A 19,151-nucleotide genomic window follows, 5' to 3' on the forward strand; every position below is an offset into this window, starting at 1 on the left:
TCCTGATTTTTCCACTTTCTAGCTATTTTACTTTGATGCCTTTTCATGTAATAACATGCCTCTATATCTGTAACATACATCATTGCAATTTTATATGTGATGACAATCAAGAATTGTCTATTTATCCATCGTAATGTTCACTTTACTCATCCCATCCTCTCTATCAAATAGAAATTAACTGCCACTAATCCTTTCAGCATTTAGCATTTTTTGATTGAATCTATTTCCAAAGTTCCAATTTGAGAATTAGCTATTGTTGATATTCTAGTAATGATCAGTTTAAAATGGTATATATTTTTTGCCATACATTCTTATACATAATAAAGGTGCTACCTACTGCAGTCTTATAAAATCTGTGGCGTTTTATGTTTAAAACAAACAATTATTAAGCATAAATATTTTTATTTTTCATGTTTATAAATAGGTAACTTTTTTTGTAGCAACTGAAGCACCATTTTTATGCATTTTTGCTTTTATTAACTCATTTCCCTCAAAAGAAAGAAAAGCAAGTAGCATATAATTTAAAATAAATTAATAAGCAGTTAAATAAATGTAGGTCCTTGAAAACTCATTATAAAAGTAAAGCTTCCAGGGATTGGAGATCCACAAGGATGTAGTTATGATGACCAATCCTGTTCAAAAGAAGACAACAGATGTTGATTTCACTTTCACAGAAAATACAAAAGACAAATAATTAATGTGTGTATAACATGGATCACAAATAGGATAATTCATATTGGGCCACTTACAGTTATGCCCAGCTTAATTGCAATTTACTTTACATCAATTCATAATAATGGTAATTGTAAAACACCATCAATATTCATTTAATGACTTACCTTGTTTTATTATTATAACAAGCCATTGCCACAAATTATGTTATAGCACATTGCAAGTGGTATGTTATAACTTGGTATGATACCGCACCTCAGCAGTTTTTTCAGAAATTTCAAGGCATTAATTAAATTGGAAAATTCATCAAAAGGTGTATCAATATTAAAAGCTGAAATATTAGAACCCAAATGTTTTTCACAGGCAAATTATAAGGCTTGACTTTCCCTGAATGTTGCTCTAAGTCATAATGTGGATCAGTCAATATATTATTTCATGCCCGAAACACAACTTAATTTTTATCTACTTTGTTGGTTACCATGGAGCTCTAGTGATGCTTGCTTACTGATACAACTTTTTGCTTCAATTTGTACCAGAACACTTGGATGAGGTAGGTCTACAGATGACTTAGAGGAGATGATCAGTTTGGGTTTAGGAAGAGCAAAGACACCCTTAAAGCCATTTTAGTAATGAGATCACTAATAGAGAGTAATATAGAGTATAATCAGGATGTATTTGCCTTTATCATAGATTTCAATAAGTCATTTGATGGAGTGAATCAGGAAAAACTAATGAGTATATTGCAGACAGTAGGAATAGATTGATTCCAAGAAACTGCGGGAGATGCCGCAACAGTAACTTTTAACGGAGTCTTCCCCTAATATGTATTTCAAGGAAACAATATCAGAGTGTAAAAATCATTCACCTTGAGGGATCTGGGTTCAAATCCCAGTCTAGGCGAATGACTTTTACACTCTGAAATTGTTGCAAAGGAATAGATTGGATGGATAGGAGGCTAATCTGCAACCTATACATGTTTCAGACTACTCAAGTGCCAGTGGGGGATGAAGAGTCCAAATGGGCAGTATTAGGAGGAGGAGTAAGGCAGGGTTGTCCATTATCACCAGCACTGTTCAACATATATGTGGGGGAAATGATGAAAGGGGCATAGGAAGAATTGTAGAACAGGTGGAACGGTTTGCCTATCTTGGAAGTGTTGTGTTCTGAATTGTAAAGAAGAAGAATTGCATTAGACAAAACAGCTTTCATAAGTGGAAAGAAATTGATGATAGGGATGTTGAGTAAGGTTATCAAACAAAGATTGGTGAAAACTTGGATATGGCATGGAAACATGGTCATTGAAGCAGGATGAAAGTCCTAGAATGGAGGCTTTTGAAATGTGGTTGAGGAGATGGTTAAGTGGACAGAAAGGAAAACAAAGGAGGAAGTGCTAGATAGGTATGGTGAGTGAGGAGAGGGGATAAATTGGGAGAGATCATAAGGAGACATAAAAATGGACGCGAAGCATATTGATTAGCATTGAGATGTCGAGGACAATGATAGAGGAGAGAATGTTATGCAAACGAGGAAGAGGTAGGAATAGGATAGGGATGTCGGATGGAATGGAGGGAGGAAGTATAGCATGGAGGAAGAAAGGAAGTATGTAGAATGATGGGAGGAAGGAAGCATATGGAAATGAAGAGGGGCTTATTGTAGTGTTTGATGTCAGGTTGTATTTTATTAGGAGAGTCAAGGGAATTATCAGTGCACAGTTGTGTAGCCTGTGTCCATCGAAAAACTACCTTAACAAGGTATAATATATGATAATAATAACATTAATTAATTTGTGTACATACATTTCTTTTATCATGGCTTGATCCCATCTGATTTATAGTGATGTCTATTCGAAAATCTTCTCAACATATACATGCATACATTCAACCAAATTGTCACTCATCTAAAAAATAAGAAAATTTGTCTTTTGCTTACATTTTCTGAGATATAAGAAGGCTCTGGTACAACAGCAGGCAGTTATGAGCTTATGTTCCTGGCAAGAATTGGCATGGAGGAAACTGCAGTCTGCATATCTGCACTGATATGGCAATGGCGTGTCTGAAAGAAGTATTTCATTGCTCATGGACTTCGCTCACTTAGGCACAAGCCATCAATATACAAAAAAAGGATACAGAATATCAATGCACAAAGACATATCCCATTAAATCACTTCTCATCCAATAGGTACTCTCCCTCAGCATGTTTGAAGTTATATGATGTAAAAGAAAATGCTAATGATCTCTTAAAAAGAACCAATGTACTTAATTATGGAACAAGAAACAGACATTAAAACTAAATGCATCATATTATCACTAGGCTAATACCCAAGAATAGGTGGAATCCATGGGCATCACATTACTTAATAAACAATCAGATTTGTTATACAGCAGCAATATGTCAGAATCCAAGCTAAACTATATTATAAACTACAAATCAACCCTTTTTACCCTAACAATGAGTTTCTTGAGACTGATATTAGTGACTGGGTATACAAGTAAAATATATATAAATAGATATATACATAAACAGGTACTCCATGTTGTGCTTTTAATAATGTTGATTATATCTATTGCAGTATGTAGCCATATAATGATAGATAAAGATTATGATTATCCGTAAAGCAAAAGAATTAGTCAACTCAAATTGCTCGCTTACTGATGATTGAATATGTAGGTATATTCATTGCTTTGTTAGAAATTTACCACTCATGTAAGTCGTATTTACCTTAGTTTATTATGGGTACTTACTTACATGAGTTCACAAAAATAATTGTTGTTTGAACATTCATTTTACAAGAGGATTTTCAAAAACTTTTCAAGAAATTTGTAGTTGTATCAGGAACTTAATGCTAAGTCGATAATTGAGGGCAATGATAATAATACTTACTTTTAGTTACATATCATTATAATAGGTAATTTATATTTAATTTAATGTGTGGTTTGAACTCTCATGCAGTTAATATTACGAATGAAGGCTTATCACGTAAGAAACTACACCAACACTCAATCAGTTCACTAGTGTATGTAAATGCAATGCAAAGGGTACATTATAACTTGTTCAACTCTGCTGAAGCATTACATGCCATTGATTACAACATAATTTCTTAATAATTACTATATTTTTCATTTCATCCCGGTAAATCTTCAATGTAGTGGCATCTTCTACTTAGAAACTGTGGCCATTGGGTGTTTATAACTTATACTGCTGGTTATACAAATGGATTATTTATCATCACCAACTATGTTTTTCAAAAAGTATTGGGTATTTTATAGTTTAACATTTATTATACAAAAATATGACAAATAAATACATGAATTCATTCTTTATCTTCTGAATGATGTCCAGTTTTTTTGATAAATTAAGCAAATACAATTTTCTACATCGGTCAATTTTTTTAAACGTAATATTAAATAAATGTATCCACGTCAAAATGACCATAAATAAAAAGAAATACTACACATTGTTTTGCATTAAATGAGAAAGAGAATGTATTCATAAACATTTTCCCTTCCTTACATAAAAGGCTAACTTTGGTAATTATGTCAACTGACAAGATGCCATCTTTTTTTTGATTGAAAATCATCATCACAGCATATACAGCACTCTACAAAATGAAACAATGGGGCTCAAAGTCTCCTCTACCTCATAAAACTTTTGTAGATTATAAAGCATAAGCTACACCCAAAAGAATGATAGGGTCTTCAACAGATGTCTTGCTTCATCAGAAATTAAGGAAACAGACCGTAAGTTGGTTGATCTCCATAGTAGCTATCCCAAGTTTTGAAATAATGATAATTCATTTCCATCTAAGTTAAAATGTTAAACTGTGAATGTTAAAAGTTGTTAAACTCAATTAAATGTTGACCTATAAGGGATAGGAAGTAAGAAATACATATTAGGATTAAAAACTTACTCCATTAATTCTACAAAGCTATAGCACAATATTCACTCAAGGACCCTATCATTGACTTCTGTGGAATGCAGGGAAAAACTGGAAATACATGTAGTCCCACTTCTGTTATGATGCATCCAAAAATATTTTTTACCCTAACCTTTGTGTTAATTTCATGAAACCACACAAAGTGCACCACTCCTGATTTACTTCTTCAGTAGGTAATTGATGTTCCTGATGGTGCAATGAACATGATATATATACATGTAAGGAGGAATTATGGTGCCATAGTGGAACTCCAGACATTCTGGACATATGTATCTCTATAACAATAACCATCCACAGTAATTAACCCAAAGGTCATTTTGATAGATGAGGGTTGAGCTCACCTAGTACAAAGCCAAATGGCATGTGAAATTCATGCATCAGGGTAATAAGGGGAGGGGCAGTAGTTCCTGTGCCACCTATAGTTTCCCAGGAACATCTAGTTCCAAAAAAATCACCCTGCTTGGGAGTAACCCAGAGACATCACCAGGAATCAAACCTGGTCACTCCAGTCAGAAGTCCGTTGCTCTACTCACTGGACTACCATGTCCCCAATACATAGGGTGCACATTTCCTACAATCATAGTGTAAACCATGATGAGAAAGAGATCATTGATAATGCTCTCAATACTTGGAGCAATGTACCCCTCTGTAAGAAACCCCTGGATTTCAACAATAAACTGTAAAATTTAACATTTACTTCTGAGTGTTATGACTCAACAGTTTACTTTTTGATATTTAAAAAGTAGCCCATTTAAAGTAGTTAGGAGTTGAACTGCCATGGTGTTTTTGACAGTAAATTTATGGGTTTTGAATAGCAAGGTTAATAACTTTTTGAAGGTAAATTCAACAGTTTATAGAGAGTAAAGTCAATAAATTTCTTGAGACAGCACATTCAACAGTCCCTAATTATTGTTGAAATTCCAATAGTTTTTCACAAAGGGATCACGCCGATATCTTCACATCCAGCCTCTCACCTATTGGGTCTAAGCAACAGCAGGCATCATGAAACAGCTTCTCACTGCAGTAGGGGTAAACAGAAGCATCACACAGAGGACATCGCTTCCTGGGTTTCAGGAGATCTGAGGGAAGAAATTGAAGGTTATCCGAAAATAGTTCACAAAACTGGAAATGGTTGAAGATATTGGTTTCAAGTTTCTACCCAACATATATCCCAACCAGGCAGTCTTGGAGTCATGCTTTGATTGAGTTATTATGGACCATTTGAAAGAATGAATCATCAGCAGGAAAAAATTCATCCAATAAATATTTATAGCTGCTGAGAGCAAATAAAATAGTTATGATCATAAAAATTGTTTGATTTTTATTGGACCAGATAATTAGTCCAGCAGAGTCGCTGCTGTGTTCCATTAATTGTTAGTTACAGAGTCATAAATTTTTCCCTACACAGTAATTGTCACAATCCTTACAATACAAGTACAGTATTATCATTCATATTACCCCACATCAGACATGTTTTTTGTCACTCTCCGCAGGAATCATGACCATTGTTACTCTGTCTAGAGCTTGCATTTTTTTTATGTTGCAGTGTGCCTCAAGTATTCTACATATATTTTCTCCAATTGAAGCTTTCTTTATCTTTGTCCCTTTACTATGTTTTACCCACGTCCATCTGGAACATGATTTCGGCTTTTATTTTTTCTGTTGCTGTAGATTTCCCAGCTCAGTTCAATCTGGGAGAGTACAGTAGCGACGAGTATTCTTTTCTTACCTCATTGGCTTAATATTCCTACTAATAACAAAGGTAAATGATTTCTCATTTGTGAGAGAGTGATGTGAGAACACTTTGTACCACATGGCAGTCATTAGTCTCGAAAAAGATCAGCTGTGGTTAATATTTTTATTTTGGTGTTCTTGATACTGTAATAAATATAGTTGTGAGTGGCAAAGGCACACTTAAGGTCGATGATGCAATTGAACTGCAAATATTTGATGTCGGTCTACCCCTCTCAAAGAGTGAAGCCAGTTTCGGCCTATACTAATGAAAATGATGAACATGGAAAAAATTTCCACAGTTCCCTCTCGGAATTTTTGGAAGATATTCGAAAACCCCACATCTTAGGTGAATATTTGCATGATGTGGTGGAAGAATTGATAATGCTACTTGCTGATAGGAAATGCATTGGAACCAGGAGGTTTTCTTTCAAAATCCATTTCACTGTATGTGATGTATTGGTAAGGTATTACTGTAATCAAATTAAAGGTCATAATTCTCATAATTGCTATGAAAAATGTGTTGATTACTGACCATATTCTAGTCTCATGTTCTACGTGTATAAATGAGCAACCATATTTATTCATTAACTATTAAAATAAATTGACACATTTGCTATATGTTATTTCTTAGAATGTATGTAGAAATGATATAACCATGCTGATACCATAAATCACAATGGAAATTAGTTCATAATTTTCAAGATATGACATAAAAGTGCGTGGCTTGATTTCAGGTACACTCGTGTTATATTTAATTTCTTCAAATTAGTTGGAATTATATAACTATTATTATATGTGTTAGAAATGGCAAAAGTGGGAGGGAAAGATCTTGAGATAGGGATGAAAGTCAGTGAGAAACTCATAAAATCATTTAGGTTAGCAGATACTCAAGCTTTAGTTAGCCATTCAGTTAAGGGGTTACAATTATTTGGAGTTTGTTAGAAATTTAATGTGATAGGTTGAGATGAAAACCAATATAAAAAAAGAAAGGCTATGAAGTTTGTTGGAAAGGGTAAAGCAAATTTAAAATTTAAAATAGAAGGTCATAAACTGAAGCAGGTGGAGCAGTTTACCAATATCAGAAGTGCTTTGCAACAATATGGTTAAAGTATTAGTGATATCAGAAGAATAATTGTGTTAGCCAAAGAGGCTTTCACAAGGAGGAGTTGATGACAGGAATATTGAGTAAGGATGCTCAGAAAAGACTAGGAAAACTTAGGTATGGACAATAGTTTTGCATAGCTTGGAAACTTGGTTAATGAAGCAAGATGATAAGTGTAGACTGGAGGCTTTTGAGGTGTATGAGTAGGGAAGGATAGAAAAGGTGAAATGGACAGAAAGGAAAACAAACAAAAAAGCAATAGGCATGGTATGGAAGGAGAAAAGAGGGCTGCTGGGAGAAATCAAATGGAGGCAGGAAAGGTGGCTGCAGAGAGTATTAATTGACGTCCTAAGGATGGGCTGGACAACAAAAAATCTACATGTCAAGAATGGTCCTCCACATTTATTGATGATGAATTTCACACATTTTCGATTCTCCCTATCTCATGAGGGATAGGGAGAATCGAAAAGGAGATAAGGTCTGATAGTGGTCAAACAGGTCTCTACAATCTCCTCTGTCTTGATCGCCTATCCATCAACTCAGGGATTCATCAAGAAGTTATTTTGCTCTTCCATGCACTACTGGAAATAACTATATATATATATATATATATATATATATATATATATATATATATATATATATATATATATATATATATATATATGTTGCTGTAGGGTCTAATTCTTTGAATAGATAGGAAAAATGAGAACTATTGGTGGTAGATCTTGAATTGGAATGAGTGAAATCAACCTCTACATTGAAGCAATGAGAAAAGTCTGTGCTCCAAATGTAGGGTCACCAAATGTTTGGTTTTTACCGAACATGCCCTCCATTTCAAGGGGATCAGTATTCAGCAGGGTGAATTTTGACTATCCCCATCATACTATGCTTTTCTTTGTATCTTCACTTACAGTGGAAACATTCAACTCCCAACTGTTTCTAAAAGATTATGCAATTCTTCTCCTTATGCCCATACTACTTTCCCTACCTCCTTCTAAAAGCACTTTCTAAATAAATGAACTGATCTATCCGCCCTGCCCCCCCAACTTAAATAATTGTGGACTGATCAGTAAAATTATACATCATAGTCCATCACACGGGTTACTTTATCTGCGGTATGTGCCCCCAGTCAACCCTTTCATTATATAAGGTGCAAGCGGGAAGATTTACTCGGCAAACCACTAGTTTACCACGGACCTCGTAAACTCCTCCCAAGATCACGCAGCGGATAGAAAGAACGTCCCATGAGCCGAACGGATTCGTTTATCTCTCTATCGGAGTGCGAGGGCCGATCTGCCGAGAGATTGGCGACCCTCCCTCCATCTTCCCCCTCTCTCTCTATCGTGCGCCATCGCACACCAGTTTGCTGTGCAACAGGAAGCGGGGCACCGATAGGGACTCGGGTGCGGTTGCCGCGGGAACCAAAGATGGCGAGGGCGCGGACCGGGCAATGCGACCGAACAGGTTAGGGGACGTGAAAGAAGCCGGTTGGGCGATCCCCGCCGCCCACACTCCCCCCATCCTCCCACGCGAAGAATCCGCGTGGATAGCTGCTGCTGCTGCTTGAAGAAGGGCGTCAAAGAACCCATAAACAACAACGCATCATCCATCGTCACACTCCGGAGCCGTGGTCAGGGACGCGCGGCATTGCTGTCTGTTATGAGATTCGCGGAGAAGATTGCCTGTTTGCCGCTGTTCCCGGAAAGGATTCTCCGCACTATTCATTCGCAGTAAACTACCGGCTTAAAATGGGTTTTTAATAATATCTATCACTGCACACAATTTTACTCCTAACCCCTAGCTAATATGACACAAAAAATCCTTCAACACCAGAATACACATTGCAATAACATATTCCTTAGCTCTAAATAATTTTCAAACCTCCCTTCCCTTAATTTCACCGAAAAGGCTTTCTTTTCCGTTCCGTCCATTTTAATTTCCTCGTGATTGCATCTCAAAGCCTCATGTGTACATTTATCCTCTTGCCTTAACAACTAAGTTTCTGAACCATTCAAAACTAAATCTTCATATTAAAGCTTTCGCAATTCTTTGTCTCACACACATACATATATATATATATATATATATATATATATATATATATATATATATATATATATATATATATATATATATATATATAATATATATATATATATATAATACATATATATATATATATATATATATATATATATAATACATACATATATATATATATATATATATATATATATATATATATATATATATATAATACACATATATATATATATATATATATATATATATATATATATATATAAGAAGGCCTCTGAGAGGGCCGAAAGCTCGAACAATTTACCGTGCGAGTGTCCTTTTAAATGTTGCTATTCTATTTGTGTTCTATTGTGCCATCCCATTATTTGCTGCTCGTGTGAGTGTTTCCGTATAATCGTTATATATATATAAACAAATGAGGAAGTACTTGGTATGGTGGGCGAAGAGAGGGGTTTATTGGGAGAAATCCTATGGAGGCAGGAAAAGCGGATGAAGGGGGTATTGGCCGGCAGTGGGATGTTGAAGACTGTAATTGAGGGGAGAATGTTAGGCAAACGAGGAAAGGGAAGAAACAGGATAGGGATGTTGGACGGGATGAAGGTAGGAAGGAAGTACTCAGAGACGAAGAGGGACCTGATGTAGAATAGGATGCTGGATTTTGTGTTTTGTTAGGAGTCACAAAATGTTTTATTTATTAGATGTGTCCATCCAAAAACCTACCTTAACCGGTAGATTATCTTATATATATATATATATATATATATATATATATATATATATATATATATACATACATATGAAAATCGCTCCATTTTCTCCTTTTTTTAAGATACCAACACCATACTTTACCATCCCACCTTAAATGCGCTCTTCTTCTGGAAGATTGAAAAGGAAACTAGGAGAACGCCATCTTCACTTATTACCAAGATATACTGTAAGGGGGTCAGCTCCATTTCCTGCGGTACCATTTGGTTACCCTAGATGATCTGGTCCCCGAATTTTCATAGATTTGGTTAAGTGTCCGCAGAGGCATCACCGGGAATTGAACTCACGCTGAAGTCCGGACAGTATTCCAGCGCTATACCCACTGAACTACCACGACCACCCAACCTAATTGACATACCCAAGAGTAAAATGTCAATAAAATGTAGGTATTTGAGAAAATAGATCAGTTATTGTGCCTCTGAGCTAGATGGAAATTCGTATATCTCACGAGGCATCACGCGGAATCGAACCAGGGCTCTCTCCGGTCCAGCGTCCAGAACTACGTTTGCTCTCCTCCCTAACCAATTTCGCAACCGAGAAAGCAATACAGCTGGGGATACCGGCGAAATATGTCCGACGGTCAGTTCTGCTACGCCGAGTAAGTTTATCTGGTCGGTCCTCCACCCGACCTTGACCGTGACCTCGACAAAAATAAACGAAAAGCTTGGAATGAAAAATTTTCCCGATCTCAAGGTCCTATCCACTAAGGGTCTAAATGAATGAAGTTTTCGCTTCATTGCTGTCAATATTCCATTATACAAACGGTCACGCACTGATGCAATTAAGATAGGATTCCGAATTTAAAGCAGTAAAAATTTTCAGTATTCTCCGACAGCACAATCAAAGATTTACGATTTTATAGATTTAAAGATAGATACACCTAGATTTACTTAATCCTTTTACCGTTGTATAAAACGAATGCTATGTTAAACTACCCTTATTTCCCGCGATCGTATAAATAAATTTCACTCACTCTTTTCATTCATTTATTTTGTCAACACGGTCATTTAAATCTGGTAAGAATGTATGCTAGATGAAAATATCTCTGTGAACGGAATACCGGTTGAAAGGAAAGCAATGATCAATTATGTAACTTGGTCCATTTCTACTTCTTTTATTTCAACCTGACTGACGAGGACTGCAGCGCAATATACATTGAAAAAATCAATACCCAGAAGGGAGACCTGCCGTTTCAATGATGTTAAGTCAGAGTATCTTTTGGGGCTAAAATACGAGAAATAAAATACTAAAATTCTCGTATGTGATACATTGGGTACATTCCTTACATTTGTTGCAATTTTGATACATTCTCCCAAGGTATCTTTTTACAATCCGACCGATGTAAATGACCAAAATTCAATACGAAAGACCTCAAGAAATATTACGGTGAATCTAAGGTAAAGAAGAAGTTCGATTTGTTTCGCGAAAAGGACTTGAATTTGAAACACGATTGAATTATTGAAAAAAGTATTGAGATCCACCTGCGATTACGATATTCAATGTAAAAGGCCTCGATTAGTTTCATCACTACGCACCCTAGTGGTGGCTTGCAGGGTACTAAAATATCTAAAATATTATAAGCGAGTGTTGTCTCATGATTTAAGAAAAGAGAGAGTTTGGAGGTCATAACCATCAGCACATGCCATCATTATCAGTAAATGTGGCAATTTAAGAAAAAGATTAGATCTAAGAATGCAAAGCCTTACGTATCCTCTTCATTCAACTTGGGTTAACGATTGTCATTTCAGCTACATATATATATATATATATATATATATATATATATATATATATATATATATATATATATATATATATATGAGCTGTATGATATAAGCTCCGCGTTTATCCATGTAGCATTCAAACTAATTGGAATAGAAGCAAATGACATTACAAGCTGTGGAGAAAGAAATACACATAGCATTTTAAATTTTCCACTGTTGATTTACAGCATCTACGTGGAGCTATGATGAACTCAAACTATGACGAAGGCATGCGATGAGCCTGAACGTATTACTGATAATCTTTGACAATTTTGCGAATTCACAAACTATCGTGATCCAGTCATTTCAACTGTAACGCATCCGAGGTCACTATCGAAGGTTTTCAACCAACCTTTTACACGTGACTGATGGTTTTTATCTCATGATATTTAATACAAAGTTTGTATAAAAAGTAACGGTAACAATTTTTTCTTGACGTGCGTGAAGTGTTGATTTTAGACCATCGGTTAAGTGAGCGCATGATCGCAGATACCATCGGCATTGATAAGATGACAGCGCACAACATTATCGCTGAAAATCTGCACTAAACTCGTGCCGAAGGTCTTGACGGACGACCAGGAGTAGAGTCGAGTGTTTGCTCGGAAAAACCGTCTGCAATGGCACCGCGACAACTCCCCAACCCCCTTACAGTCCCAACCTGGCTCCAGTAGACTATTTTCAATTCCCAAAAGTGATATCCTCGCTCAAAGGACATCGCCATGGAAGATAACAAAGAAGCTTGTACGCGTAAACTTAAGGACCTTAAGGAATCCGCCAACCAGGGTGCCATCGAGTCGCGGAAAAGCCGCTGGCAAAAGTGTATCTACGCTTAAGGGATGTCCTTTGAAGAATTTTGAGAGGCATTGTAGCAATATCTGAAGTAAATCTATTTCTCCCGATACCTTTCGTACCAACCATGTATTAGCGGATGATTCCGTTAAAGTTTCTGTCGTGGCATCTCCAGAGGTTATTTGAATCACATTTGAAATTAGTCCTGGAGTATTTTCTTTTAGTTGAACTGACTCCAGCTCCCCTTAACAGATCAAAGATGATTATTTTTGTCTCAAATGGTAGCGTTAGAGTGCATTCATTCAGAAAATCACTGGCACATTATTTAATCAAGTGTCAAACTTAATTAATGAATCTAGAAATGAATGCTAAATCTATTTTTCCAAAACTTTTCCTGATACCTTTTGGGAAAACCATGTAAATCAAGAACGTCAACTTTCTCCGGCAAGTATGTACGTAAACAAGTTACGAGATGCAAATATTTTTTAGTAAATTATCGAGCTATAGACGTGTCGAATGTTTATTTAGCGATAATATTTTCATCATTTTAATCAATCTTTCTCAAAATTCCACTGATACGATGTGACTGTCAGTAAAATGCCGAAAATAAGGACATCTGCACTTGCCGTGAAAATTACGGCGTTTCTGAATCAGGAGTCAGCACATACGTACATTAAATCAAATATTCTCTCCTCCACCTGTCCTCATTTCCGGATTTAGCTTCGGTGGAGCTGATATTGATGATTCCTTGATAGAACGAAGCATTTGGGGAGCTTGGCCCTTTCATCCAGCTGCGTAGACTTGGGGGAGGGCCGTGGGAGGGTGGGGGGGATTATATCTCCCGTTACGAAAATCCTCTTACGCCAGACGCAGAAGATTGCTCAACCTATGCATGGATATGCAAGTTCCCTTACCACTGATGTTCTCCAGGCCCCACGAACAAAATATACATTCTCAGGTACTTTATTAGGTCATCGGTAGGAAATTACGTCGAAGTAGATTTAGGACGGCGTCGGATTAGATTTAGGGTAACTTAACGCACAAGCTGTGTGCAGGCTTCTGAAACATGAATTACTGAGATTAAGACTCTTATTTCGACACAAGTGGCGCTCAACCCAAGGGCCGGGAGGGACCTCAAATCGGTCCTTCTAAGTGTAAGGGGTAAACGTATTTGAAACGGTTTCATTGCACAAGTATTTTCATGAAAATTGAAGTTAAATTGATTAAATGATCTGCATGTAATTCAAAGGAAATTATATCGAATGAACCGCTTCTACAGTAACCCGAAGGAGCAATCATTTCCTTTTTTTCATAATGGGAGATTTAACGAAAGAGTGCTTTTCACGATTCAAGTCTTGCTTAGACCTAATCCACCGATACTAGAGGAAAAACTTACGCGGCCTATGGGTCACAGTACACACAGCAGTACAGGATAAAGGTTCAAAACCACTACCAGGAAATATTGCCTCCTTCGGCTCCTACCAGATTCCACTTCCCTTCGTGCAGTCTCGGAGGTTCGGATTCTCCGTTCTTCAACATAATCGGACAACTCTTCTCGTCTCAATATTTCCTTCAAACACATTTCTGACTTCTTAGAATTTCCCTCAACTACTTCCTCCCTTCTCCCCTCCACTCTACCTGAAACGTCATCTCTTGTTTTCCGCTCTAACCAACTTATTTCTACCAACCGTCCTCAAGCCCTTACCTGAAAATCCTCTCATGTTCACTAACGTATCCTCTTCCTCCCTCGATGGCCAAGTTTCGGGACCATGAAATCTTACGCTCCACTTTAATCATCACCAATATTTCTCCGTGTGGCTCTATCTTAAACTCTCGTAAACGACCCCCTCCTTTTTGTGCGTGCATCTTATGATGGCGTGATTCTACTCCTAATAATCTGCCTACCTATCCAGTTTTCGTTCCAAATAACAGCACAGAAACCAGAATTGTTTTGTCTGATCCCATTGACGTCCTCCCAATTTAATATTAAACTTGGCTTTCCTATTTCGTTGGAGTTTCGTTACTTTCTACGCATACTATGTTTTATTCTATCAAAATTTTTTCCGTAGATTATCATTATGAATTCGACCGCGACTTCAGTCCTTTCGCAGACTGACTAACTATAGATTGATTTCATTATAATTATTATTATTAGATAGTATCCTGCAAGCCAACGCCAGGGTGTGTAGCAGATGGTGATTACACCCCGGACTATTTATGACACAAAATATTTCCCCTCACCCTTGCGCGTTCGGACGTCATCCCGACCCCGTATCGTTCGTGGAAAAAATGGCATATTAAATCTCTCTGCTCGGCACATAATCTCTCCAATTTTATTTAGATGATTTCTCCCATCGTTGTAGGATACATTTTCAACATCATCGCTATAATGAGACATCCTTCCAATTTATGCAAGAGATTTAATCTGTAATTTAACCTTCGCTCCATTACGTGATTCCCAACCTGGCTCCACTAATAATTTTGATACGCTACTCAGTTTGTCATAACAACGTTTTACAAACCTGGCTCCTCTACGCTGCACGGGATCCAATTCGGCAATTAATCCAACTCAGTGAGAATCCCATAGACTAGCAGCATACTTAAAACAAGCGAAAGATAACATTTCTCTATGACTTTTTCATCACATTTACCCAGTACTCTTCTAATAAATCCTAATTTTTTGCTCGCTTGTAGCTAGCTAGTATATGTTTTGACCAGGAGAGGGCTTGAGTGAGGTTAAGGCCTATGTACGGTATTTACTTGAGTCTACAATATCTATTTCGGTATTCCTGATGCAAGGAGTTGCTCTTATTCCGATAATTCATCACTACACACTTTTTAAGGTTTAATTATTATTGACAAGTGTCGCTGGAACGCTGTATAGCACTTAGGTCATATGCTGACGCTACTTCATCCTCAGTACTACATACATCTCTGTAAATCACTACATTGTCAGCAAACACACGTATCTTATTATTGACCACGGAGTCAATCAATGTCTTTAACTTAAATAAGGAATGAAAATGGTCCGATAGCACTTCCCTAAGGAACACCTGAGGTGAATTCCATTGCATCAGAGCTAACAACATTACCCGACCATTCACAAAAGACTTAAATCCAGTCCAGGATAGTTTTATCTATGCGATAAGCTCCATTTGAGTAGTTTACTATAAGGTAATTTGTTGATAGAGTTTTTAAAATCTATAAAAAGTCCACTGGAACATTACTCTCTACCGAACCAAAGATAGCATGAGAAAAAGCGCAAATTGTCTTACAGGATCAACCCCTTCGGAAACCGTGTTGGTTTTTCATCAATAACCCTTGACTATCGAAGTGTCTCACAGTCGAACTCGCAAGTATAGGTTCCATGACCTTGAATAATATGTATGTGAGGGAAATAGGTCCACGATTGCTTGGTTCCTCTTTGTCTCCAATTTTAAATATAGGTGCTACATTAGCCGTTTTCCAGTCACTGGGAACTTTGTGATCTATTGGCGATATTTTAAATTTGATTTAAATAAATATGATACGACGCAATTTCTGATGCTATTTCTTTAAATATATAAGCTAATATTGGGTCGGGCCCAGATGATTCGTCAGGGTTAATTTTTTTCGACAAAATTTCTATTTCAAACGTCCATTAATGAGATTTCAATGTTGGGCATCGGTTGACCGATGAGCTTACGATTTGGTAAGCTATCGGGGCATTGGAGAAGACGCTTTGAAAGAAGGAGTTAAATAAGTTGGCCTTTTTTTGCATGAAAGTTCTTAAGTACGGCAGATAGCGAATATGTCTAGTTTACCCTCTTGCTTATCGCTTCCCATTCTGAATTCGCCAACCACTACCCTCATTTGCGATTCCTAATCCAAGCAAAGGTGGAGACGTGTAACTCATTCATCCCTCAACTAAATTCGTTAATATTTCCCCACTGATTGCATATTGAGTGCAAACGTGGATTATTTCGTATAACCCAGCAGGAGATTTGTAGAAAAAATCGAAAAACAAAGGAGGGATAAAACGGCTTGCGAATTTCAGGAGACAGGATTCTTAGTAAGTATGCTAAATTTAAGAAAAATATGAATGCTTGTCTAAGAGAGCAGAAATGTCTGTACATACTTTCAGTTCCTTCCCAATTTGTTTCAATTAACACAAACTCAATAAGTATATGTTGGAGTAGGCTTAAAAGCGTAATTCGGTGGCGGTGCTTGTGGAGTGGTTGCGGTAAAAATTGGAAAGATTTGATTTTAAGAATGATGAGTGGGAGAAACAATAACGAGAATTGGATGTGCTACTTTATAGCAAAATAATAAATAAGTACGCATCGCGGGTTGGGTCAAGTTGAGAGAATGGATAACAGTTGAATTACCAAACAGAGGATTATGCAAGGGAAACATGAAGAAAGGTGTAATGATTTGAGAGTAACGGAGGGGTGAACCGAGAAAGTAACGGGTGAATTCGGTCGAGGAAAATCTCCCTCAAAACGAAGCATATTAGGAGTCTCAGGGACAGAAGAGTATGCACTCGTAGGGAACAGTTTAGAAATCTGACAAACGAGAAAAACGGACGGAAAAGAACAGAAAAATTAGTTAAAGGGAATGATTCCTTCCGCTACCTGCTAACCAGGCTTCTATTGAAGATATCTACATTATTTGGTTGGGAATATTGTGAAAGATACGCATACGTGTATGAAACTATTCCTGCACTTTCTAAAGCATCCTTAAAATCAACGAAACAAGCAAAGGCATACCACACTCTACAATATTCTTTTATTCTACTTCAGTGCACAAAGTAAAAAAATTACATTGTCATTATTATTTATCAATGACAGAAATCGTACAACTAAAAGGAGTATTTAAGAAGTTTTGCTGGTTAGGAAGAAATTAAGACGCGATAAGTGATATTGTTTATCTGTTATGACGCAACGATAATTGTCGTGATATCGCGAGTGTTACCAGTAAATACTTAAATCGTTTTTGAGATGGAATTAACAGAAAGACTTTCATACAATTGTTGATAAATAATAAAGGCTATAGTCTTCATTTGTTGAACAAGTTCGTGAAACGACAAAATGGTTGATTGTAAAAGTTCAGGTGTATTTGGCTTTCCCGTGACGTACCCCATCAATGTCAATTCTTTCATTCAAATTTGAAAGTTCCTCAGTGACATACTTGTATGTCACTGTCTCCTCCATGCGTATTCTCTCGAGTACGAACATAAGCATCAAGTTCTGCTTCCATGAGTACAATACGATCGCTCCAGCGTTCTCATTGGTATTTAGTTTCACTGAATAACAACCACTTAAACGATCCATCCATCTATTTCTGAGGATGGTATGTATTGAGAATGACAATAATAATGTTGCAACATCGGAGATTGATGTTCCACTGTAATTTTTAGCGAACTTGACCAGTGGTGTGAAATCAACTCTCGAATGATCAACTAGCATCTAATTATCGGTGTTTGATAATGAAATCGTAAGACCCGGCCCGGTTAGTGTAATACTTAACAGCCCTGACCGCTAGTTATGATGGGACGGGCTCGAATCCCGCCTCCGACACGGACGCGTAGCGTTATCTCGCGACTTACCTTCCCGAGCAGAGGTTGCGCCAAAACATTACCAAAGCTGACGGGGTATCTTATAAATGAATCAACCCAATATTACAAAAACAGTAAACGTATTGTTATTGTTAACTAAATGAGTATTTACTAGACTCTGCGTATCGAGCATTCGTGACTCGAAGATCCGGAGGAATTCTTTTCGGAAGGTCCGAAACACGCGGACGGCGAGGGGCACCCCAGGGAATAATCCCGGGGCTGTCTGCGACCGTCGACAGACTCACTCTGTTTGGCGGCGTATGGCTCCACGGCTCGAAGAGACTGCTGGAGTTCCTGAGCGGTCGCCAAAGAGCACAAGGCCAAGGTCCCAAGGGCGAGGAGGACACCGAAAGCGAGGGCTCCGCGCCACATCTCTGCTGCTCTCCTGCGGTACCGCGAGTGAAGGGCACCGTGAGTCGTGGGGGCGTCCAAGGAGGCTGTCGCGATCGTCTTCCAGGGAGGAGGATGGGTTGAGGTGGGGGGTGAGAGAGTGTGTGGGGAGGAGGACCCAGAGGCAAGCCGCCCACCACGCGGAGGGAGGCGCCGGCCAGCGGACGCCGACCGCCTCCTCACACCTGGAGCGGGGTCAATGACTCCCCATAGCCTCGCCTTTTTTTCTTCTTATTTTTTAACTAGAAAAAAAATAAGCCGAGGAGTCCTCCTCAGCGCCCTTCCGGCCCACCTTCGTCCTCATCCCTAGACTCTCCCCAACTCTCCTTTCCATCAACCCCCCTTTTTAATCCCACACATGCC

The 19,151-nt window shown here is 37.7% G+C and overlaps 1 protein-coding gene across 1 annotated transcript; it reads right to left on the minus strand.

Moving 5' to 3' along the window:
• Nucleotides 1-550: 550 nt before the first annotated feature.
• LOC139699020 (uncharacterized) lies at nucleotides 551-17,994 on the minus strand. The gene is made up of 4 exons (XM_071598018.1): nucleotides 17,920-17,994; nucleotides 5,581-5,728; nucleotides 2,602-2,724; nucleotides 551-632 (listed from the first exon to the last, which is right to left on the minus strand). Coding segments are annotated over exons 1-4 (348 nt in total). The 3' UTR covers nucleotides 551-630.
• Nucleotides 17,995-19,151: the final 1,157 nt, after the last annotated feature.

The sequence above is a fragment of the Hetaerina americana genome, unplaced genomic scaffold, assembly GCF_022747635.1.
Source record: "Hetaerina americana unplaced genomic scaffold, ioHetAmer1.1.p SCAF_9, whole genome shotgun sequence".
Classification (NCBI taxonomy): Eukaryota; Metazoa; Arthropoda; class Insecta; order Odonata; family Calopterygidae; genus Hetaerina; species Hetaerina americana.